Below are 22,227 nucleotides of genomic sequence, written 5' to 3'. Positions count from 1 at the left end.
TGTTTACCCAGACTTAGCAATATGCATGGCAGGAGAAACGGTGAACTATACTATAATCACTCGATTCCGTCTCTTTAGTATGCATAAAATTGTTAAGATGATTTCTCTGTACAATGTGTGTGTCTCAATACTGCTGTAACATATGTAACATATGGTGTTGACATATAAAATGAAAAAAAAAAATATGTCAGTTTTTAGTACCTAAATTTAATGGTAAAGAAAATATTGGGAATTATCAGAGATCTCAAAAGAAAGTACTGTAAAAATTGCGTTGAGATATTTTTAAATAGAAAAATTTTGATCATATGACGGGATCAAACCCGCGTCCTTCGCAGAAACATGGCAACGCCTTAGCAACGGCCACCCGTGATCCCGACTCAGCAATCCAATTTCTGCTCTTTCAGGTGTTTAATTTCATTATTATATTTATTGTTGATACCTACTTGACCTTTTCCACATGTACTGTTTCACTGTTTATACCTTATCAAGACAATTTATACTGAATATTTGAGTGTTACATTCATTCGTATTTAAGTTTATTTCATAAGATTTAGTTATTCCTATAGTGCGAGTAAACAATGCTGTTTTGAGAATGTCACAGCTTTGTTCCTGTGATGTCTGCGGCCATCTCGGATTTACGTCGCATCGGAGTGTGAGCACTGAGTGCTCTTCCGTTTGCTCTCTTAAGTCGCAAAGAGGTATCTATATATAAATACAGCGTAATTGAACACTGATTTTCTCTTAATAAATAATATGTACCTATATGGTTAAGGTATTTTTAAATGAACTTAGTTTGTTGGTGCACTTATCAAAAGTCGGTGACAATACTATAAATTCATGAGTCTTATTATTCTGGTTAGGTTAGGTTAGGTTAAATATTTTTTTTTTACAAAAAAATATGAGTTAAGCAATATTTTGTATTGATTACCGCATTTTTTAATGCCAAATATAATTGTTATTTTTATTTAAAATTCTTCGGCTCTTAATTGAGCATTTATTTACCTATTTATTCGGTGTGAATTTTATTTCTATAAAAAACAACCGAAAACCGAACCGAAGAAAAAAAAAAACAATTGAATATAGGGTATATATTTTTATGAGTGAATTGAACTTTTGTTTTGGGTACAAATGTTTTTCAGGAAATAAAACCAGGGCAGGGTCGAGTTAGTTTTTACCGTTCAATGTAGATAGAAGATAAATCCGAAGAAAGTTATGGCATAATCTAATAATAAGGAATTCTGTTACATTTTACTCCTTTCAAGGAAGGGTCTGTCTCACTTGTTTGAGTAAGTTAAATATAAAAATAAGTTATTTTGTCATAAATTTTCTATGTATGAGACATTGTTTTATTTTTAGAACTCAATTTAGTGACTCATGTTCGAAATTATTATAGCATATATATTCGAAGTCTCGGATGTTCGAAAATGAATAAATGATGTGTAGGGGCTTTGCTTGGCCCTAAATATTGCTATTATAATACACCAATACATTACCAAACACAAATAAAACGCGCTACTGTTGACAGATCACGAACAAATAGATTGACATTATTTATGATTCTGGCTAAGATTTTCTACCTTCCCCGTAATAAGAACTGCAAAGCATTATTTATTAATAAAAATAGCTTGAACTTTACTGAGAGTCATAAAATCAGTTATGGAACGAAACAACTGGATTTTTTTGCCAACCATCGCTTAACCTCGATTTTTTATACTTTGTTACAACTGCATCAGATACATAATCTCCGAAAATTTCAATTGTCACGATTAATGAGGCTCAGCCTGGTGATAGACGAAAGGCCAGCGAAGAGTTAGTTATAGGGTGTCGTTTTACGAAGTACGGAACTCTAAAAAGCAATTAGCATTGATTATTATTAATATATACATTAGCAATATAAATATATCCTCAGCTTTATGCTTAAATTGAAATGACCACTTAATTTTGAATTCCGTTTCATTTGCCTCTTAGTTTCGCATTCGTCTGCGTAATGAATAATGTGGTTTACCTATTCTATTACGGTACGTTTGAGTTTATAACTAGCTTTAGCTCGTGGCTTCATTCACGTCGATTTGCTTATTGCAACTTCAATCTATTTATGTGTCAATTTGATTCTGATCCGATCAGATTTTGCGTTAATGAGTACCCGTGCATTGATGATTGATGCTACGATTTTAATGTTATCCAAACCGTTATGACATGGGAATCTGCAAGCAAAAGCCTTTAGGCATAATTGAGTTATCCGTAGATAATATACACGTAAATATATAAAATATGCAATACATGAAATGAAACATTTGTGTATTTGTATGTATGTTTCTAATATTTTTACTGCTAGACCTATTTTAATAATTCTCCATTGGAAAGCTTTATTTTCTCTGAGTGTCATACTACGGAAGAAGCCCAGCGATATAAGAATTGCGAAAGTGTGTTTATTTGTTTGTTAGTCTATCTTTTAGGTTCAACGTAGCGATTTTATATGATATTCATGCCTGAAGGTGTTAGGAGGCTCGAGAGTAGCATAGTAGGCTACTTTTTCTCGCGGTGAAAATGTATTCACATACTTCCACTCTCTCATCTTATTCCCATGGTAATTTCCGATTACGCAGGCGAAGCCACGAGTGTATATCTGATAGGCAATATATATATGTGTCCAAATGTCAGGCTTCGATACTGGGCGAGCGTGAAAGAAATAAATTTAATTTTTCAATTTATCCGCATATCATCCACATCACCACGGCTCGAATTGGTGAAGGAAACCATTGTAAGCAAAATAAAAACAAACAGACGTGTCCTAGAATCTTTCTCTACACGTGGTATCTTGATCGCACTTGGCCAGCCTGGTAGATGGACGTGAACCGTCATCAGGGAAGCCTGTGTCCCATAGTGGGAACATATATGAATTTATTATACAATTTATATGAAGATTAAAGTACATACTAGACTGGGTTCAAATACTTAGAACTTATAAGTGTATTCACCGAAATAAAGTTGTTCAGAGTAAACAAACAAAAGTTTGTAAGTAAAGATGTGGTTAGAATTAGCGTGATATACAGAGTTTTGTTTTCAGACGCAGGAATCACAGTGTGAAAATAAATAGACTTGGATTTTTTATAATATTTAAACACATAATTAAGCATAGTACCTAAACGCAATTTAAAGTAGTTATCCTGTGCTAGAGAAGACTTCTAGCACAGGATAACTTGCACTCTAGATTAAGCCAGTATTGTTATAGTGAAAAACGTTAAAAAAAAAACATAAAAAAAAATTGCGGAACAAAAAGAGTAATTTAAATGAAAAATATGTGTGAGTGTGTTTGTATTTGTGTTTGCATGTATAACATCTCAACATGAAGTGCTTTTTAATAACTTATATATATACCAAACGCATACCCTTATAAACTTGCACAATAGCTTCGGCCTCGTAAGAGAAGGTGAGTTTATATGGTGTTGTAATCAGACAACGTCATATTATGAGTATTAAGTACAGATTCAATATATTCTGAGGAGCGAATATATACATTTAAATTTATTTAATAACACATTAAACGCAAATACAAGAAACTTTAGCAAAGATTAATTTTAGCATACAGATACAGATAAGTAGAAAGATCAATTATAGTTACAAACATTTCCATTCTCTAATTTCAAACATGGGTATTAGATACCAATTGATTGCGATGGAGATAATCTGGAGAAGCTAATGTTTGTACTGCGAGTTAGTTTGTTGAGTTCATCCCAAAACTTCTGTAAGTATTTAGTATGGAATATAACTTTTAGAGCAATTTTATTCTGTCGAATATCCCATGTTTTCTATATAGTTCGTATGTAAGAGTGTGGAGTGTGGAATGCTGTCATCTTTGGACCGGTGCAGCAAAATGCCACTTGAAGGCTCTAGACTCCATTTAATGACGTGCCCTCAGACTTATTGCCGATCCTTCCCTCCTTGCTAGAGGATTCCAAAGCATGGATCATCGTCGCCAAGTTGCTTGCCTTTATGTGTTCTACCGAATACATTTAGGTGAGTGTGCTTTGGGTCTTCACGAGTTGATTCCTTCCTCACTCTTTTACCTCCGTCCCAATAGACGCTCTGATAAAACTCATCCCTATACAGTGGATATTCATTCCTTATCTGAACTGGTAAAGATTGGAATTCTCAGCCGGCGGTCGTTTTTCCAAAAAGTTGAAATTTGATTCTTTTCAAGGCAAGAGTGAAAAGGTTTCTCTTAAGCAAGCATGTCATCACCTAGGTCACTTCTACTTTCCATCAGGTAGACCTGTGGTCAAATGGCTGCTTGATCAATTATAAAAAAAAATGTTAGTGTTAAAATGATTTGAATGTGAGAGTCGAGCACACTTCGGCACGAATTGGCCCAGCCCACACCAGGAAAGTACCACACCCACATAGAAAACCGGCGTAAAATAGTGGCATGCCACTGTGTTTCGAACGGTGAGTGAGGAGGGCTGGACCGTTTCCTTTTCCCCAGTACATACTGGGACGGTTGGGGAAACGAAAGAATGTTTTTTCGGTGATCGCTTACCATCAGGCAAACCATCAGCTCAATTGCCCGATATTACATAAAAAAAGGTTTTCGGTGGAAACTGAAGTAAGGCTCGGCTGAAAGTTGAATTCACTGATAAACACTGCCCAACATTCGGAGAAATAAAGTAACAAAAACGTTACAAAATGAGCAAATATTATAATTTACATTTATAATTGTTTGCCAAAATTGTTTGTTGTGAAGTGATTTAAAGGCGATCTGTTTTCCTAAATACATGTTGCCCAGCATTCTAGTTAGGGAAACAGTCGCTTGAATGTATGGTTAAGTAGACTTTTTATGTTATGAGGGGATAAACCAATAAAAACAGTCCAACTAATAATCTCCTTCTTTTTTCAATTCGGTTGATAATACCAATAAATTTCATGTCTGGGACCGTCAAGAATATCCACTAACATAACACACCTATTCGTATTATTTATCTGTTCTCAAACGAATCCATTAATCTTATTGAAATAAAAGAAATTCAGTGTGATTGACGCGGACAGGGATTTAACAAAAAACATCAAAGAATCGAAGACAAGAAAATACTTTCACACAATCTTTCGTATGTACTTCTAAATGAATACGTTTCTCTCATACAATATAGTTGGAATTGTTATCCAGAAATAATACCTACATGCTACTATAATTGACATAGACAAATTTATTAAAATACTGATATGTTTAAGTTTTTCTATATTTGTACGGTTGAACGCGTGTGGTGTTAGGAATTGAATAATTTTCTGTGAAATGTTTACCGGGGAAGGCTCTCGTTACTTATATTAAAAAATAGCTTTCGCCTGCGGCTTCGCACACTTTAAATTTGGAGTAGTTTAATAGATGTTATTATACACATAAACATTCCTCTTGAATCACCCTATCTATTAAAAACAAACTCCATCACAATCCGTTGCGTATTTTTAAAGATTTAGGTATACATAGAGACATAGGGACGGAGAGAGAAAGCGACTTTGTTTTCTCCAAGTTATGATGTGTATGTGTTTGTCTTTCACATCGCAACGGATCGACTTCATAGTATGATTTTTATGGCAGGGGATAATGAAACGGTCGTGTGCCTTTTACTGCAGTGGTAATACCTATAGCAATTCCCTTTGTCCACGCGGTCAAAGACGCGGACGGAAAATAAGCCGAGTAATGAAAAATGTTACAAAAATAGAAAAAAAAACTTTTTGAGACTGGCGAAGTTGCGTGCTTCAGTAAACATATTATGCAATAAATAGAGTATTAAGCCTTCTTAAATCTTATTGTATCCCTTTAGGCTTAACAAGAGCTATAGGGGACTGTCGAGTAATTGTCAATTTAATACAGTAGTAGCGGATTCGAATACGCAATTTGCATAGCTATTGGGATCGAGATTAGGTCCTACAATGTAAACCAGTGAGTAGTGGGCTTATTTCTAGCATTGTTATAGTTATTTATAGGCGACTGTCTGAAGGCATTTATGTTACAGGGCGTGTCAAGGGATATACTTACATTCATAAATATATTCGAAAAATGTGGCCTCTTCTTTGAAGTTGGATAAAATTAAATGTAAAATCAATAGTGCGGTAATAAGTATGAGTTTTTAAAACGGATTTTGGTATCTTTACCTGATTATAAAGAAGAAAAATTTGTTCGTTCGTGTAAAATTAGCTCTGAAACTGCCTGAACCATATTCAAAAATTTGTTTAACGTTAGGAGGTTAACTCCGAAGTGACATAGCTTTTTTATGTTTTCATTCTAAACAACTCAGGCAGAGCTTGAGGAGTAGCTATAATTGATAAGTTTAATGAACAAATGAAATCAACTGTATTATTTTGCAGCTTTGTCAAGCTAATATTTATAAGAACGTCTTAAAATCCAAGAAAGTAAAGGCATTATGTTAATTAACATCAGAAGGCCTAGATTATAGGTATATCTCGTGTCCTAATATACTGGAGCCAAGTTTGGATATTTATCGTGTTTGGGGATTATGTAAAGTATTTAGCTATGTGCAAATATTTATGAAACATATATACAATCATTTAGACACGTACGTTGTTTATGTTATGCGTCGCAAAAGGAGCTAGTGGATCGACTGATACACAAATGGATTGCTGACTTTAAATCATCTGTGGAGTAGAGAAAGAATTCACAAGGAGCGTAAAAGAAAGGGTTGGGAGATATAAGAAAAAGTATACATACAAATATCAGCTTAATATGGATGATAACAAGGAACAAGAAGAACGTTTTAAATTGTAATAGACGTTGTTGTGAGTTGTGAAGAGGTTGATATCTTGTTCAGGCTCAGCATATGCTAGAAGTCAGCTGATCCGTTCGCTATCTTGTCTAAACTACTATCTGCATTAAAAAGCTATTCGTCTATTTCGTATAACTTGCAAGATTCTTCTTTGTTTTTCTGCCGCTGATCAGAACTGCATGAAAATTAATATATAGATATTAATTTAGAATCTACATAAGCATAAAAGCAACTCGGGAACCACGTGAATGAAATCGCAATCAGCTGTTACAATACTAAATAAAAGTACATTAAAAAAACAAAAAAACGAAACATTAAAACCGGCCTGATTCAAATTGTGTATATAAATGAATAAGCCAATCAGAGTTTATGCACATCAATAAATAATCCGTTTTGCTTTCTGAAGATTGAATTTTGACATGTCATGCTACAAGGCTTCCGACAAAATCCAATAATCAATAAGCAAATCGAATTGCTTATGCCGAATATGGGATGTGAAAGCCCTCCCTTCCTATTAAGGTAACATTATACATATAAAAGTTTTGTTTGTAACCACTTAATATAATTATATATAAAAAGATAACTATTTATTTATACAAAATCTATATATATACATATAAATCCCTGTATCCCTTGGTCACGCCGTCACAAGTGAACGGCTGGACCGATTTCTAAAATTCTTTCACCGTTAGAAAGCTGCAATTCACTACACTAGGTAACATAGGCTATATATGTGAAACCGAGGCAAACAGCTGTATATTATCTAGGCTTATCTTAAATTAAAAACAATTTGTTTTTTTTGCTTATCTTTTCTAGAAATAAAAGGCTGTCAATTTTTTTATTTTATTTATTAATTTTTATTTTATTCTTTGTACGTGCTATAACTTATGAATACGTATATTTAGTGTACTTTCTACATAATATTTTATTATCAATATCATAGTTAAGTTTTGTTTTATCAACGTCAACTTATATTCAATAAAGATAAGAATATATTATAATAGAAATGAGTCAAAGGTAGTATTATGTTATCTGTGCCAAAGTTGAAATTTCTAAACGTTCTTGTGAAATCTTAAAGTTTCTAGGAAACACCTGCGTATTATCAAATTTATATGCGTGTTATACGTGCTCTGCTCGTGTTATGAATACGCATATAAATACTACCTGTAACCCGCGGTTCACCTGCAATTTCTAATGGAAATGAAATGTAAAAAATTTATCACTCCCTAGCATACTATTTCCTCATAAAAATCACACGAGAATCGATCCGTTGTGACGTAAAGAAAAACAAACCTACAAACAAACACACTCTTACATTTATAATGTTAGTAAGGACTGTGGAAGTGGGGATTAAGGAAATTTCACGTAGGATTTATCATGTAGCACTGAATCGTTTTGTAATGAGGTTATACATATAAAGATATATTGTGTATAAAGATATATAGTCTTGAAATCACATAAGTTGTACTAATGTGATAAATGAAAAATTAAATAATATTAAAAGAACACGCCTTAATGTTAGAATCAGTTATTATATATTCCCTTGTTTATACAGAGATATTTATCTTCTGACTATGTTACTGAGTACATATAAGGAAAAAAATTATTTAACCCTTGCGATTCTGAATCAAGGTATACTTATAAAAAAATTGTATTGATAAGTAAGTTAGAAATAAGTCTGTTGAATTGGGTCATTTAGTCTTAAACAATCGATTGCACACAAACATACAGATGAATCTATAAAATACGTGTTAAAAATAATACAAAGATAGAGTTAACATCGAGATTGTGTGAAGTCCCGTGTCCCCTAGTGGAGTATGGGGCAGATGATGTACATCTGTTTCACTGATCGATGTTCTTTATGGAAAAGTAGGTGATCAGCCTTCTGTGTCCTGCCAGACCGAGACATTTTTTTTTGTGCGTCCCCACCAGGAATTGAACCCAGGACCCCTCGGTTCTACGCTCACGCGTTAACCACTGTACCAAGGAGGCGGTAACATAGAGAAAAGAGTACTTTTTTAATGAGATACTGAAACTTGAAGAATTCAAAAAGTAATTAATATGGAGCTACGTGGAGTTGTGGAATGATTGCGACCAAAACCGCAGGAAAAGGCTGGTAATAATGTATAACGGTGTGCGCTAGCTAGGGCGTATACAATCTCATAAAATATGCAATGAAACCACATTCGTGTTTGCGTTGAAGTCGGTTAGGTCGTGTAACGAAATCCGATATGGTTTTACATTGAAAGCTTACGCGTGTGCTTTTTTCTTTCGAGCTTTTTTGGTTAAAGTGTTCGCAAATTGAGGTAAAAGCGTTTGGAACATAATATTTAACCGATTACGCTAAGAGGGTTGTTTCATAGAATGAATGTAAAAAGAAAAATAAGTACATACTAATCTTATTGCTAGATAGCAGTAGTCACTATTTTTACAATTTTGAATGTGATAGTCGAGCACGCTTCGGCACGAATTGGACCAGCTCTCACCGGGAAAGTACCACACCCCCACAGAAAACCGGGTTGAAATAGCATTCTGATGTGTTTCATTCGGTGAGTGGGGGAGCCGGAGGCCCATATCCTTTTCCTTACCTTTTCCAAGTCCCTTCCTTTATTCCTCTCGTCATTCCTTTCTTGATCCTTTTCCAAATTGGAGTCGGTAATTCATTGTTAGAGGCGTAAGGTCTGCATTAGACCGTACGCCTCTCCACATGTTCATGGGCGGTGGTAGCGCTTACAATCAGGCGACCTACCAGCTCCATTGCTGACGATGACATAAAAAAACGAATATTTATGTATTAAATGCCTATTTATTTGACTCGTTTTGTAACTTTAAGAATTTTGTGGCTATGTTTGTGAAGAATATTTTAAAGTAAATACATATAAAAAATTACGCCGTCCTTTTTTGTTTCTTTAATAATAATTGTGGTTGTGCTAAATTACTGTGGTTACATCCAGTACGTTGCATTTTATAATGGTACAAAATTTTAAATCATGAGACCAAATAGAAAGCTTCAGTTTTAGCTGTTTGTCTGCCGCCATGGGGCCGCCCTTACCGTGTCGAGCAGTTAAGTTTATGTAGCATACATACCTATACGGATAGATGCACTATATTAATAATATACGTTAAATATACGTCTGCCTACAATTTCTTGACTGCATTGTTGGTACTGTAAATTACGTGTGAGCGTGGAACCAAGGGGTCCTGGGTTCGAATCCGGGTGGGGTCTAGTCGTAAAAATTTCAAAGTATATATTATAGGATGGCGAGCGAATCCGTGGCCGAAAAGCTGTACTAAATATATGTTAGTTTAGCTAGTTATACGTTAATGAATCAGAAAATTCCAACGTTATGCTATATTGCAATAGACACGAAAATTAATTATTCATAAATAAGTATCGCATAAAATTGATTTATCAGCTAACCAGGAATTTAAGTACATTTAATTATATCATCGTGCTTCTTCTTCAAAATCTTATTAGTTTAATTATATACTGTGGTGTTAATCGGTGGATAATTACAGACTCGTTTGATTACAGAAGGGATATGTAATTAAACCACAGATTCAACGATATTGTGAATGAATACAATGTTAGTCATCCCTGTCATCCAGCATTTATAGTTTCATTAACCGTGATATTGACATCTACTCTAATGTAATAAAGAGGAAGCTATTGAATTTTTCTTACGTGTTACATTACGTTATATTTTTGTAATGTTTTCACGCAAAAGCCTCTGGACCCATATCAAAATTCTTTCACCATTAAAAGCTGAAAGCTTATATTGGCTATATATGTACCACGGGGTAAGTCGGGATGAACAGCTAGTTAATGATAAAACACGCCACACAATCGCCTATTAAAATATCAAAAAAATCCGAGTGGTGATATCTCTATATTACATTCATTGAAATTAGCACCTCATTTCCAGCTGGTAATGCTCAAAATCATTTGTATTTCATTGGAAAACTATGCCTGATACACGCCTAAACAGAGTTGGTCTTCGGAAAATTTTTGAGCGTGTTTCAGTCTCTAGTTGTTTAATATAAATCGATCGTCATAGATTGTTTATATTATTTCGATTTAATGTGAAATAAAAAACACACAATAAAAAACTAAGTAGATATTGTATATTTTATATACCTACGATTTATTCTGTAAACTACATTGTTTGAGTTTGTGCTTTATATTCGTAATTCGATGGTATAAATACTAATTCTTTGCTATTTAATATCGTCAGTTATTTTTGTTTCGTTTCAATCTTATTTAAAAGAAAGACAACAAAGGTTTTTCGTTCTACCGCAAGATAAAGTCTCAAAACTCCCTTTGAGCAGTTCCTTTTCAGTATTTTACAGATAACATATCCATAGGAGTTTGTTCTACATAATGTTTTATTCTTCATAGAATTGATTTGAGTGTGGGAATCGAGCACGCTCACCCGAAGCACAAACACCCCCAAAAAGATCGCCGTGATTTAGTAGCATGCTGCTGTGTTACGTTCGGTGTTTAAAAAAAATGCTAATGAGGGCTTAATGCTCTTTAGAAAATTGGCAATCTTTCCTTTTTTGAGAATATCGTATATTATAAATCTTTAAAACATTATGAAGGGACTCAAGATAAATTCAACATTAAAAATTAATGTTTTTTTTCATATTCTTAATTGCTTATTTTCTTTGAAAAAGGTACTTCAGATTAATGTGATCCCAAATTCATGACACTGACATATCGACATGCATTTAATCTTTATAATCTGCGGAGACTTAGCTTTGGCGCGTATTTTCCGTGATAGTGATTAAATACTATACCAAGACTGATTTTGGGTAGGCAATACTATTGTTCTAAATTTATTTTTCTGTCAGTCAAATGTATCTATACTAAAATAAAAAAGTGTACGATTACATAGCATTTATAACGATTAGATTATATTAACAATCATTGGTTAAATTTTATGTCAATTCACGAATTAAAAAAAAGTATAAATATTCAAGATCAGTGAATTTATGCGTAGTTTCTGTTAAAGTAAATATCGTCTATAAAAAGATCTCAAACAAATGTGAAATAGGCTTTCATTGAAAGACAACGATAGTTATTTTGGTATTTGTATTACGGAAATTGAAGCACTATATTGTAGGATTAAGTCTATCAATTATTCCGAATGGTTTCCATCTAATTCAATATGGGGTTAAATTGTGGCTATTCCACAATAATTATAATTTATACGCAAGTCTACAGTCTACTCTAGCCAGTTCTCATTTCTCAGTATTGAGATAACCGTTGTGCGAAAAGCACGTGTACTGAGTTCCAATACCAGAGGCGTGTGAAACTCTACGACGAGTTGAAAAATATAAATCGCCTTTTCCAAATATATTGCTTTATATTTAAATTTACTTAACTTAATTTAAATAACTAAACTGCATCTATTTGTTATTACTATGGTCATTTAACAATAAGAGTGTAAGAAAAAAAATTATCAAATTAATCTCGGTAGCCGTGACAAAGTTAAAATGAAATGACAGCAAAATTTTTCGCGCAATACCGCTTTCCTTTGTGCATTGGAATGAAATTAAAAAGACAAATTGACATTTGATAGCATTATTTTTTTTTTTGGAATTAGAAAATGGAACTGGCCTGTCCCTGACAGGCAATTCGGAAATGGAATATCTTTGATCGAATATTAAGTGTTTGTTTATAAACTTGACACTGGCAAATAGTTGAAACTTATTGCCATAAAGGAAGAGAAAAAAAAAAGTGTTTGTTTTTAAAAATGGAGCAATTTTTGCGCGCAAACGAAACGGCGGAGGATTTTTACGCGCGATGTACGAATTTGAGCGTGTTCGATTGCAGTGAGGAGGAAATGTTGTGGTGCATGATGGGACCGAGACGGTTGCCTCTGTCGCGGATCGTGCCCATTTCTATATTTCTCTTGTTAATATTTCTGACTGGCGTGATTGGGAATGTGGCGGTGTGCGTTGTGATCGTGCGGCACCCGGCGATGCACACGGACACCAATTATTATCTCTTCAGTTTGGCGCTAAGTGATTTATTGCTGTTGCTGTTTGGTAAGTTTTCGTTGTTTTTAAATTGTGATAAAAAAAAATTAAAATGACAAAATATGAACCATACTACTAATATAGTTATACAATACCTGTATGTAATTTTGGCTGGACCCATGCTGTTCTTTTAAATAAGTAAACAATTTATAAGAGGACTTGGGTGTCATGTTAGCTTTTTACATCCAAAAATTTATCAGTATTTATTACTATTAGATAACGATCAGTAGTTTACTTAAATTTTATAAACGTGGTAGGAACGTTTGATTTTACACAAATAATCTATGTTTATAATCATATAATTTCTAGTTTTGTTTTAATTAAGTACTAAACGTCAGGACCAATATTTCCGAGATTTTTACAGGCGTGATGTTTAGATTAGAAGAAGTAATAAGAGTCGTTTTAAATAAAGCTAATATAAAATAGATACTCTTATAATAAATTTAAATACACCAAGTCTTGTATCGCGCACAAATTCCTGGTCAACAGCTAGTTGTAAATTGTAATCCACATAACATTTCGAATTATCAATCATAGTAATATATATCTCTATTAATTATATAATTTATGCTCTGCATTCTGCATGTTGAAGTGGACATCGCATTCGCAAATACTATGCGAGCTGGGTTCAAGTAACAATGGTTTAAAGTGTGAATTCATAACGCGCCTTAACATAAATATATATTGTTTAATTAAATTAAAACACGCTTTATTTATAGAATCAACTAAATTGTTTTACGCAGTTAGATACTTATACAGAGCAAACGTCAACTCATTTGTGTAAAATTGAATGAATTTTTTAAACGTAATTTTTTTAACTATTTTTTTATTTTGTGGTTGTGCTGTATTAACAGAAGAAATCGTAATAACAAAAGAAAATAAAACAAAGAGAAAGGTAAGGAAATTCATCATCGAAAATGATCGCTAGAACAATGAATACTTACAATACAAATATAACTGCTGTTTACATATACAATTTACCAGCTTACCGCGGCGCCTGCGTAGTCAAAGAATAAGATTGTCGGCGGCTTTCGGGTTGAATACTATCTCTGTACTAAATTTAATCCAAGTTGGTCTAGTACTTCTGAGGCTAGCGCGTTCAAACAAACAGTCTGTTCAGTAAATCTGTATTTATATAATAAGCATAGATTTCACTCTTTATTTGAATGTTGTGTTGTACCCTTACAGTGAGTATATTCGAGAATTTTCATCAAAACTGGTAAATAACCATCCGTCAATATTTCCCATTTCTGTGAAACGAAAGATTAATGTTAAGCAAAGTCATATAGCGCCCAGTATCGTATTTTTACACGATTCCATCCATGAATGCCACCAATTTCCATCTAAATTGAATTTAACAAACGATTTGGTATCTATTGTTTTGTAACGAAAATGTAAATCGTTTTCCAATATTTTGACAATTAAAATATTTCTCTTCCGCTAATATTTGTGAGACACAAAAGGTGCTAGTCGATAAATGTTTTAAGGTTATCTATATTATAATATACGTATTACATTATGAGAGTTTTTTCTAAAGTTAAATTGGTTTAAATACAATGGTATAAAATATGAATTGCAATATTTTAACAGCAATGTTTCATTAAAAAATCATTGAAGAAATGCCTTAAAATGTTTATAGCATTGTAGTAGTGGCTGGCATACCTAGTAGTCACAATTATTTTATTTAAGACATAATATGCTAACTTAGTTTTTAAAATTAATTGTTACTAACAAAATGAGTCTAAGTTACTTGAAATTAAATAAAAAAAAATGGTTGCCTGTAAAGTCGGTTTTACGGGCGAAGATTTTACGTGACAACGTCTTTTGCTTGGTAGAATATTTATTAATATGAATATTATTAAATTGCACAATAGGAACAAGGAATTGAATGAAAATAAGAATTGCACAAATTTTAACTATAGAAAATATATTTTGTTTACTAAAAAGACAGAGACAGAGACACAAACACGCAAGACAAAATGCGCCTAATTCTCTAGTGCTGCGCGCGCGGCGGACCGATCATAGTTCGGTGACTCATCGTAACGTTACCGGGCGTTACACTTTTTCATGAGTGCCTCCGAGCCGCAACCTAATTTAAGACGTTGTCACGTCAAAATAAAAAATAAAAAATAATATATTCGTCGCTAATGAACAAATAAAAAATCATTGAAGTAATGCCTTAAAATGTTTATAGCATTGTAGTAGTGGCTGGCATAACTAGTAGTCACAATTATTTTATTTAAGACATAATATGCTAACTTAGTTTTTAGAATTAATTGTTACTAACAAAATGAGTCTGAGTTACTTGAAATTAAATAAAAAAAAAATAATAATAAAAAATGATATATTCGTCGCTAATGAACAAATTAGCTTCCATTCAAAAGATCGCATTAAAATTTATAAGAACAAAGTCAAACTCAAACCCTATTCCAATCATTCCCAAGCGTATATAGCAAAGCAAAATATTCAATGAAAAATGTTGATTGATAACAAAGACAGGAAATATAAAAAATATAGCACAAGACTTTTAAACGGCTTTAATTTCTAATAAATGTATAATACTCACGTAAAATCACACAAGAAAATACTAATATGGCACAATTTAAAATTATTTACACAATCTCTTTTCCGCTATACTTACTGGCCTAAGCTTAGTGCCGATTTCAATTCTTACAGATAATGTATTACGTTTGGATATTCAGTGTTTTATAAATTACGTCGCAATTTAACTAGACAGAACATATATTGAAGTGGACAGTGGTGGATAAAACTCAGGACCACTTGATTTGCCGCTCACAAGGTGTACGTTAGTCGTTATATGAGACATATTAACGTTAAATATATGTATATTCTCTTTCCTAAAAGCCCCACTAATTGTATTCAGTAAGCTGCTTATGTTTCAGCACTTCGCGTGTAAATTTAAAGTGGCGGATTTTACAATAACTAACGACTAGAGCTCTCCACGTATCTACGTATAACCATATGTACATCAAATTATTCTGTTCATAAGAGTGTTTGTAGAAAAAATAATTGATTTTCTTTTTCAAAATCACATTTGTCTGTTTGCAATCACAAGCAATATTCGGGAGAGATCGGAAAGGTTGTCTGGAAGAAGACTTTTTGCGATAAGATTGCCAATTGTGTTTTTTTTTTAAACTTAGATATAAGTAGTGAATGCAAAAAATGGTAGACTGGATAATGCTCGCATTCTATTAATTTGTGGTCGTCTAATATACCTTTCAGCAAAGATTAATTAGAGGAATTTTAATTATTTTTTCAAATTAATATTATATAGACCTAAAGTCTAAATTTATGAGATGTTGTCGGCGGTAATCTCTAGATCTGCTAAATAGAAAATTCTTAAATTCTTTCCCCGTTGTATTTGTGCATGATCCCTGAGAGCTATTGGTTATATATGTACAACGGGCGAGGCCGGGGCGGATCGCTAGTTTGTTACAAAGAAAGAAAGCGTGAATACAATTTTTAGTGATTATAATTTACGTAAAATCGAGTAAACAAATAGACAAATAAATCCTACTAATATTATAAATGCGAAAGTTTGTAAGGATGTGTGTATGTTTATTACTCGTTGTCACAAAAACTGCTTAAGCGATTGCAATGAAATTGGGCACGTAGATAGCTGGACAACTGGATTTACACATAGGTAACTTTTTATCCCGATATTCATATTACAATATATAAGATATATTACAACAATATGAAGATCATCTGGTTTCATTTGCCAGGTTTTGCGCTAGTTTGGTGCTAGATCATAATGGATCCTAGATACCTAGGTACTTTTCTACAACGCTTTGCACTTAAAATTTGATCACTTTATGAGATATGCTAAAGGCATATAAATACTAATCGTCGAATAATATACTGTTATAGACAATACTTAATCTAATGCGGCATAACTGCTTTCATTATAAAATGTTAATATAAAAATCAAATTAACTATGTAATTTTTTTTTGTTCATTCAGTCTTATTTACGAATCTGAATCTTCTGCAAGTGATATATAAAGATCGTATTTTCTCTGAACTACTACCAAAATCACACGACTCCAATAACTCAAATCTACTTAGAAATTTCATATAATAAAAATGTCACAGCCCACATGAAGGCTTTAAAGTTCAAACCACGCAAGACTTCACTTTAAAAGTTTTTTAAGATTAGTTACATTGATTTCTGCTCCCTTATTTGAAACGAATTATTAATTCGCTGGCCATTTACAAAATTTTGTTTTCTAGATATAAATTTTCCTAAACGCTCGCCCCGTATTTATCCGTAACATCCTAGTTAAAAAGTGCCCAATGAGACTTGGTCTAAAGCTGACAAACATGCAAACATCATTCACATTTGTATAGATTTCAAATTGCTTCATGCCATTATAGCAATCATATTACGAAATAAACTTATCTGAAAGAGAATATAATATACAAAGAATAATGACGGTTCGTTACGGACGGTTCTTTGATAAAAGAAAAAAAATGGAGAGTTTATATGAACTTAAAAGTTTTTCCTAAGTCGCTCACGGTCGTGTATGATAGATGTAGGGTATAGGATATTTGAATTTTGTTTAGGTATTTTTACTTTATATAAAAAAATGTGTATCGGAATCATACAAAAACCATTTATGAATTAATGAACAATGATAATGATATAATTAATATTAAAAAAGTACATTTTAGAGATAAGAATAGAGAGATATAAACTTATTATAAGTACAATACATACATCTCAATATATGAGATGTACGTATTTAATTTATTAAAGAACAATATTTTTATAAGATATTTATAATGAATATCAATAATTTATTCCAATAATTATTTTGACGTCGGTAACTCGAAAAATTATACTCTTTTGTTTGTGAATATATCCAAAGCATTGCACTGTTTTTAATAACCTATTACCATATAATCTATACTAAACTAGCTGCACCCGGCAAACGCTGTTCTGCCTTACTCTTATCATTTAGGGGTATGAAAAATAGATGTTGGCCGATTCTCATAGATACCGGATAAGCACAAAAAATTTCATCAAAATCGGTCAAGCCGTTTCGGAGGAGTATGGCAACGAAAACTGTGACACGAGAATTTTATATATTAGACTATAATAATATTAGAACGCTGAAGAATTTGTTTGTTAGAACGCACTAATCTCAGGAACTACTAGACCGATTTGAAAAATTATTTTAATGTTAGATAGCCCATTTATTAAGGAAGGTTATAGCCTATATATGTACCACAAGTGAAGCCAGGGCGGACCGCTAGTAAAGTATAAGTGTGCCAATTTTGCAACAGTTTTCATAAAAGAGTTCAAGGTTTTCCTTATGTAGATTGGATTAATAATTATAAATTAAACATAGAATAATATTTTCCCGTAGTCTTCTTGCGTCAGTTTACTCCTGTACCTCCTCATCTTATTTCATTTGTATCGTGCTTATAATCTAATTTGTCTTTATATATATTTCATTTAACGAAGCTTCTGGGTTTCGTTATCAAATCTTGTATTGTTCTTAGTGAATTAAGAGAATGTTATTTTTAAGAAAATGCTTTTTCCAGTTTCGTACAATTGCTAGTATATAATTGTTCTGAATAAGCACAATTATAAGATACATATTATTATAGACTTGATAGATTATATTTAAATATTTTTAGGTTGTTTAATATGTAGCATAAACAGTTATTTACATTTGCTCAAAGTTATTCTTTTATGAGAATAAAAGGTGATACACCTCTCTCAAACGCAAATATTTTAGGCTAGGAATTTTAATCAAGACCATGAAGAAATGCCACCTCCACAGAAAAAGGTTAGAATTTACATATCAATATCGCAAAGGTCCAGGTTTCAGTTTCATATTGTTGGGTATATCAATTAATGCCATTGAAATAGAGAATAAACGAGACAAAGAAAAAAATATTCGCAATGAACATCGAAGAATAATAATCCCAGACACGAATGGAAATAAAACACAACATTATAATAAGATTTCATATTATTTCCGATGTGAAATGATAAGATGATAAACACACAACATGACAAAAACAAAAATCAATACCATAATTATATACACTGTTTTCTTAAAGTCCAGATGACTATTTCGTAAAATTTTATATTTTTATAGCATTTATAGGTTTTATTAATGATAAATTTTTTAAAGAACATATAAGAATTCGATCACCAGGCGGGATTCGAACCGGTGTTTTTCGCTGTATCGTGGCGATATCAGTTTAGCATAATGATCTACTGATTTCGACAGCATTGATAGTTATTGACCATTCGATTGTTCATTAAACAGCAATTTGAATTAAATTCCAGTTGCAGAAATTGCTAATAGATACAATTTTAAATCTATTTCGCTCGGGTATATAGACAGAGTATCATTTGGTTCGTGTTGTTTGTTCAATATAAAAGGATATGAAAGTGAAGACCCGTGACCCTAGTGGGGCATGGGGCAGATGATATACAACTGTTTCATTGATCTTTTAATGGACAAAAAAGTGTGAAGTTTCTATGTCCTGCCAGACCGAGCTTTTTTATGTATCCTCACTGGCAACCGAACCCAGGGCCCCTTTTTTCTACACTATAGGATGCGATCAAAAGCATATGAATAACAATGCATTTAAACGTATATAAACTGCTTTTGAACACACAATGGGCATCTTAAGATAAATAATGTACTTATTATATATTAGGCTCTAACAAAGAGGTACTCGTAGCTGTAACTTATCTTAATATCTCTAATGTATATCTGTAGGTGAAAAACCAGAGCCAGATGATTAGCGCTGGTGCTGATTCTTAATGACAGTTGAAGAGAAGAAAACTTTAAATTTCCTATTAGCGACATCTTCTAACAAAGTTTTTTTAGTATTTAAAATTGTTACATTTTTGTAATTTCGTCTTCATATATAACTCTTAGAGCATCATTTATTTATGCGCACGTGTAATAAAGAAACAAAAAATACAATCGATCATAGTATAGTCGGTTAAATAGCGAGGTGTTAATTGGATGGTACAGCCGGATGTGGGTTTTCGTATTGTCTCGATGTTGGTATCTTTAGTTTAATCTAGAAATCACACTCATACACTAATCGATTCAAACAAATAAAAAATTAATATGTCTCTCTCTATGTAACAGGATTTAAGCTAAATGCGTGTAATATGTCTATATATAACATTCTCGTGTCACAATGTTAGTTACCATACTCCGCCGAAACGGCTGGATCGATTTTTTTGAAATTTATCTAGCCACCACTCACCGAACGAAACTCAAGTAGCATACTTGGTTCAAGCTGGAATGGAGGCCCATGTCTTTTTTCTCACACTCAGTCCGTTTTTTATTCCCATTGCTATCTCGCTTTATGCCTTAAAAGCGGGCAACGCATTCACAGAGGCACCACAACTGCAAATGTTCATGGGCAGTGACGATTACCTTTGATTGTTACATAAAAACATTGTAACACCTCTAGTGTTACAAGTGTTCATGGGCGGTAGTAACCACTTAACATCATGTAGCCCAACTTCTCCCTTGCTTATTGTCAAAAAAAAAAAATATACCCGTCGTGTTAATAAACTCATGTTACCAACCACTGCACCATCATGAATGCCGTATCCGAATTAAAAATTGACGAAATCTTGTAAGATTTACTAAGCTTTGCTAGAGCACGGCGGCATTGTTTATAGGCACTGATGAATATAACTTCCGAGTTGTGCTGAAGTCTAAATTGAGCCGAATGAATTGAATTCTCGGCCAACAATCTAGCCTCTACAAATACGATATCGATTCCTTTAAGACTCCGGTTAGAAGTTTTGGGACCCTAAGTGATTGGTAAAACGTGTTTGTGTGTTCTAGATTTAATAATATGACATCCATCGAACATAATGTTGACGTTGTAGCGTTTTAAAATAATGGAAAACAAAAAATAAACTAATAAATAACAAGGTCTTAAAAGAGAGCAGATCGAATAGATAATCATCTAGCGGTTCGCCCCGGCTTTGCCCGTGATAAACATATAGCCTATAACCTTCCTCAATACATGGGCTATCTAACACTGAAAGAATTTTTCAAATTCGACCATTAGTTCCTGAGATTAGTGCCTTCAAACAAACAAACTCTTCAGCTTTATAATATTAGTATAGGTGTAGGAAAGAATTTAGAATAAATAGTGTTAGAAAAATTGTCAGTGTGAAAAGTTTTTCAAGTGCCTTTAAAAATGTTCTATTTCCCTCTGTCCATTTTATTTTCACTCCTTCATACAACTTTTTGATGGCAATAAGCACTCGAAACTCTGCGAGATACATTTCCGATGGCAGTATTTATGGAGGTGGATGTCCTGTTTCCTTCGACATTTTCAATTTTCTTTCAAAAGTTTTCGTCTTAACACAACATAATTAAATTTAATTTTTTAGTTTTATAGCATTGAAATGCTTTATAAATGAGAAATTTTGAAAGAATAGAAAAAATTTGATCACATGCAGGATTCGAACCCGCGTTTCTTGCCTAACCGTAGCAACGCCTAGCCTCTCGGCCACCCGTGATCCCCGGGGATCAAATTTTTTCTATTCTTTCAAAATTTCTCACAACATAATTAAGCTACACATATCTAGAAAGTCGTGTTAGTTACATTATTTATAACTGAAGAACGGCTGAATCGATTTTGTTGAAATATTTTGAGACCCCAAAAAGATAATATGATAGTTTTTATCCCGCAAACTCCACGGGCACGGATCTATGTCGAGAAAGCTCCGGGTCTCTTATTTGTTCCTTCCACCACGCGGGCGAAACCGCGGGCGGAAAGCTAGTATACAAATGGAAACGTTAGCTGGTATGTTAAACTATGTCAAACAGAATAGTATTAAGTATATCTAGACACCTAAGTAAAACATGTTATTAAAATTTATCGGCCATGGGTGTGAATTGGAAACCCCGTGGAGCGTCAGATCAATTTCTGGAATATTACCTATTCTAGCAATTTGTTATTATTATTGTCTTATTATAGTGCGCGGTTAGTAGCGTAGGCGTTATGCGGACTTTCAATGTAATTATTGTTATTTTTAAACGGTGTTTTTGTTATTAAAAGAATTGTTATCTAAGTTTAGTTCTATTCCTAAAAATACTGTGGAATCGAAAACACACTTTAGAACGTCGGTTAAAAAGAAGCCTGTACTTTAGTCTTACAATTGAGAATCGAGTTCGAGTTTTTGTGAATTCTAGATTAAAAGTGTATCTTATAATATTTTATACATATTTACTGTTTTAAAATGTTTAAATTGGAAAATACTTATGTTTGTATATTATGTATATATATCAATTTACATACTTGCATAAATCTGTCTTCTCCGTCAAAATGTACATGCCCCATTCTCCAAAAAGTAGATTCTATAAAATACCTAGGGAT

At 32.9% G+C, this 22,227-nt stretch overlaps 1 protein-coding gene across 2 annotated transcripts in view; it reads left to right on the top strand.

Annotated features, from left to right (window-relative positions):
- The first annotated feature begins 12,035 nt into the window (after positions 1–12,035).
- Positions 12,036–22,227, top strand: part of LOC119837497 (neuropeptides capa receptor-like) — a 50,564-nt gene continuing 40,372 nt past the window's right edge. For both annotated transcript variants that reach the window (XM_038363095.1, XM_038363094.1), the window contains exon 1: positions 12,036–12,830. In XM_038363095.1, coding sequence (XP_038219023.1) covers positions 12,536–12,830 — 295 coding nt within the window. In that variant the 5' untranslated portion in view covers positions 12,036–12,535. The remainder of the gene's footprint in view (positions 12,831–22,227) is intronic.

Source organism: Zerene cesonia, chromosome 27, assembly GCF_012273895.1.
Source record: "Zerene cesonia ecotype Mississippi chromosome 27, Zerene_cesonia_1.1, whole genome shotgun sequence".
NCBI classification, from domain to species: domain Eukaryota; kingdom Metazoa; phylum Arthropoda; class Insecta; order Lepidoptera; family Pieridae; genus Zerene; species Zerene cesonia.
This window is presented reverse-complemented; position numbering and strand designations above follow the sequence as displayed.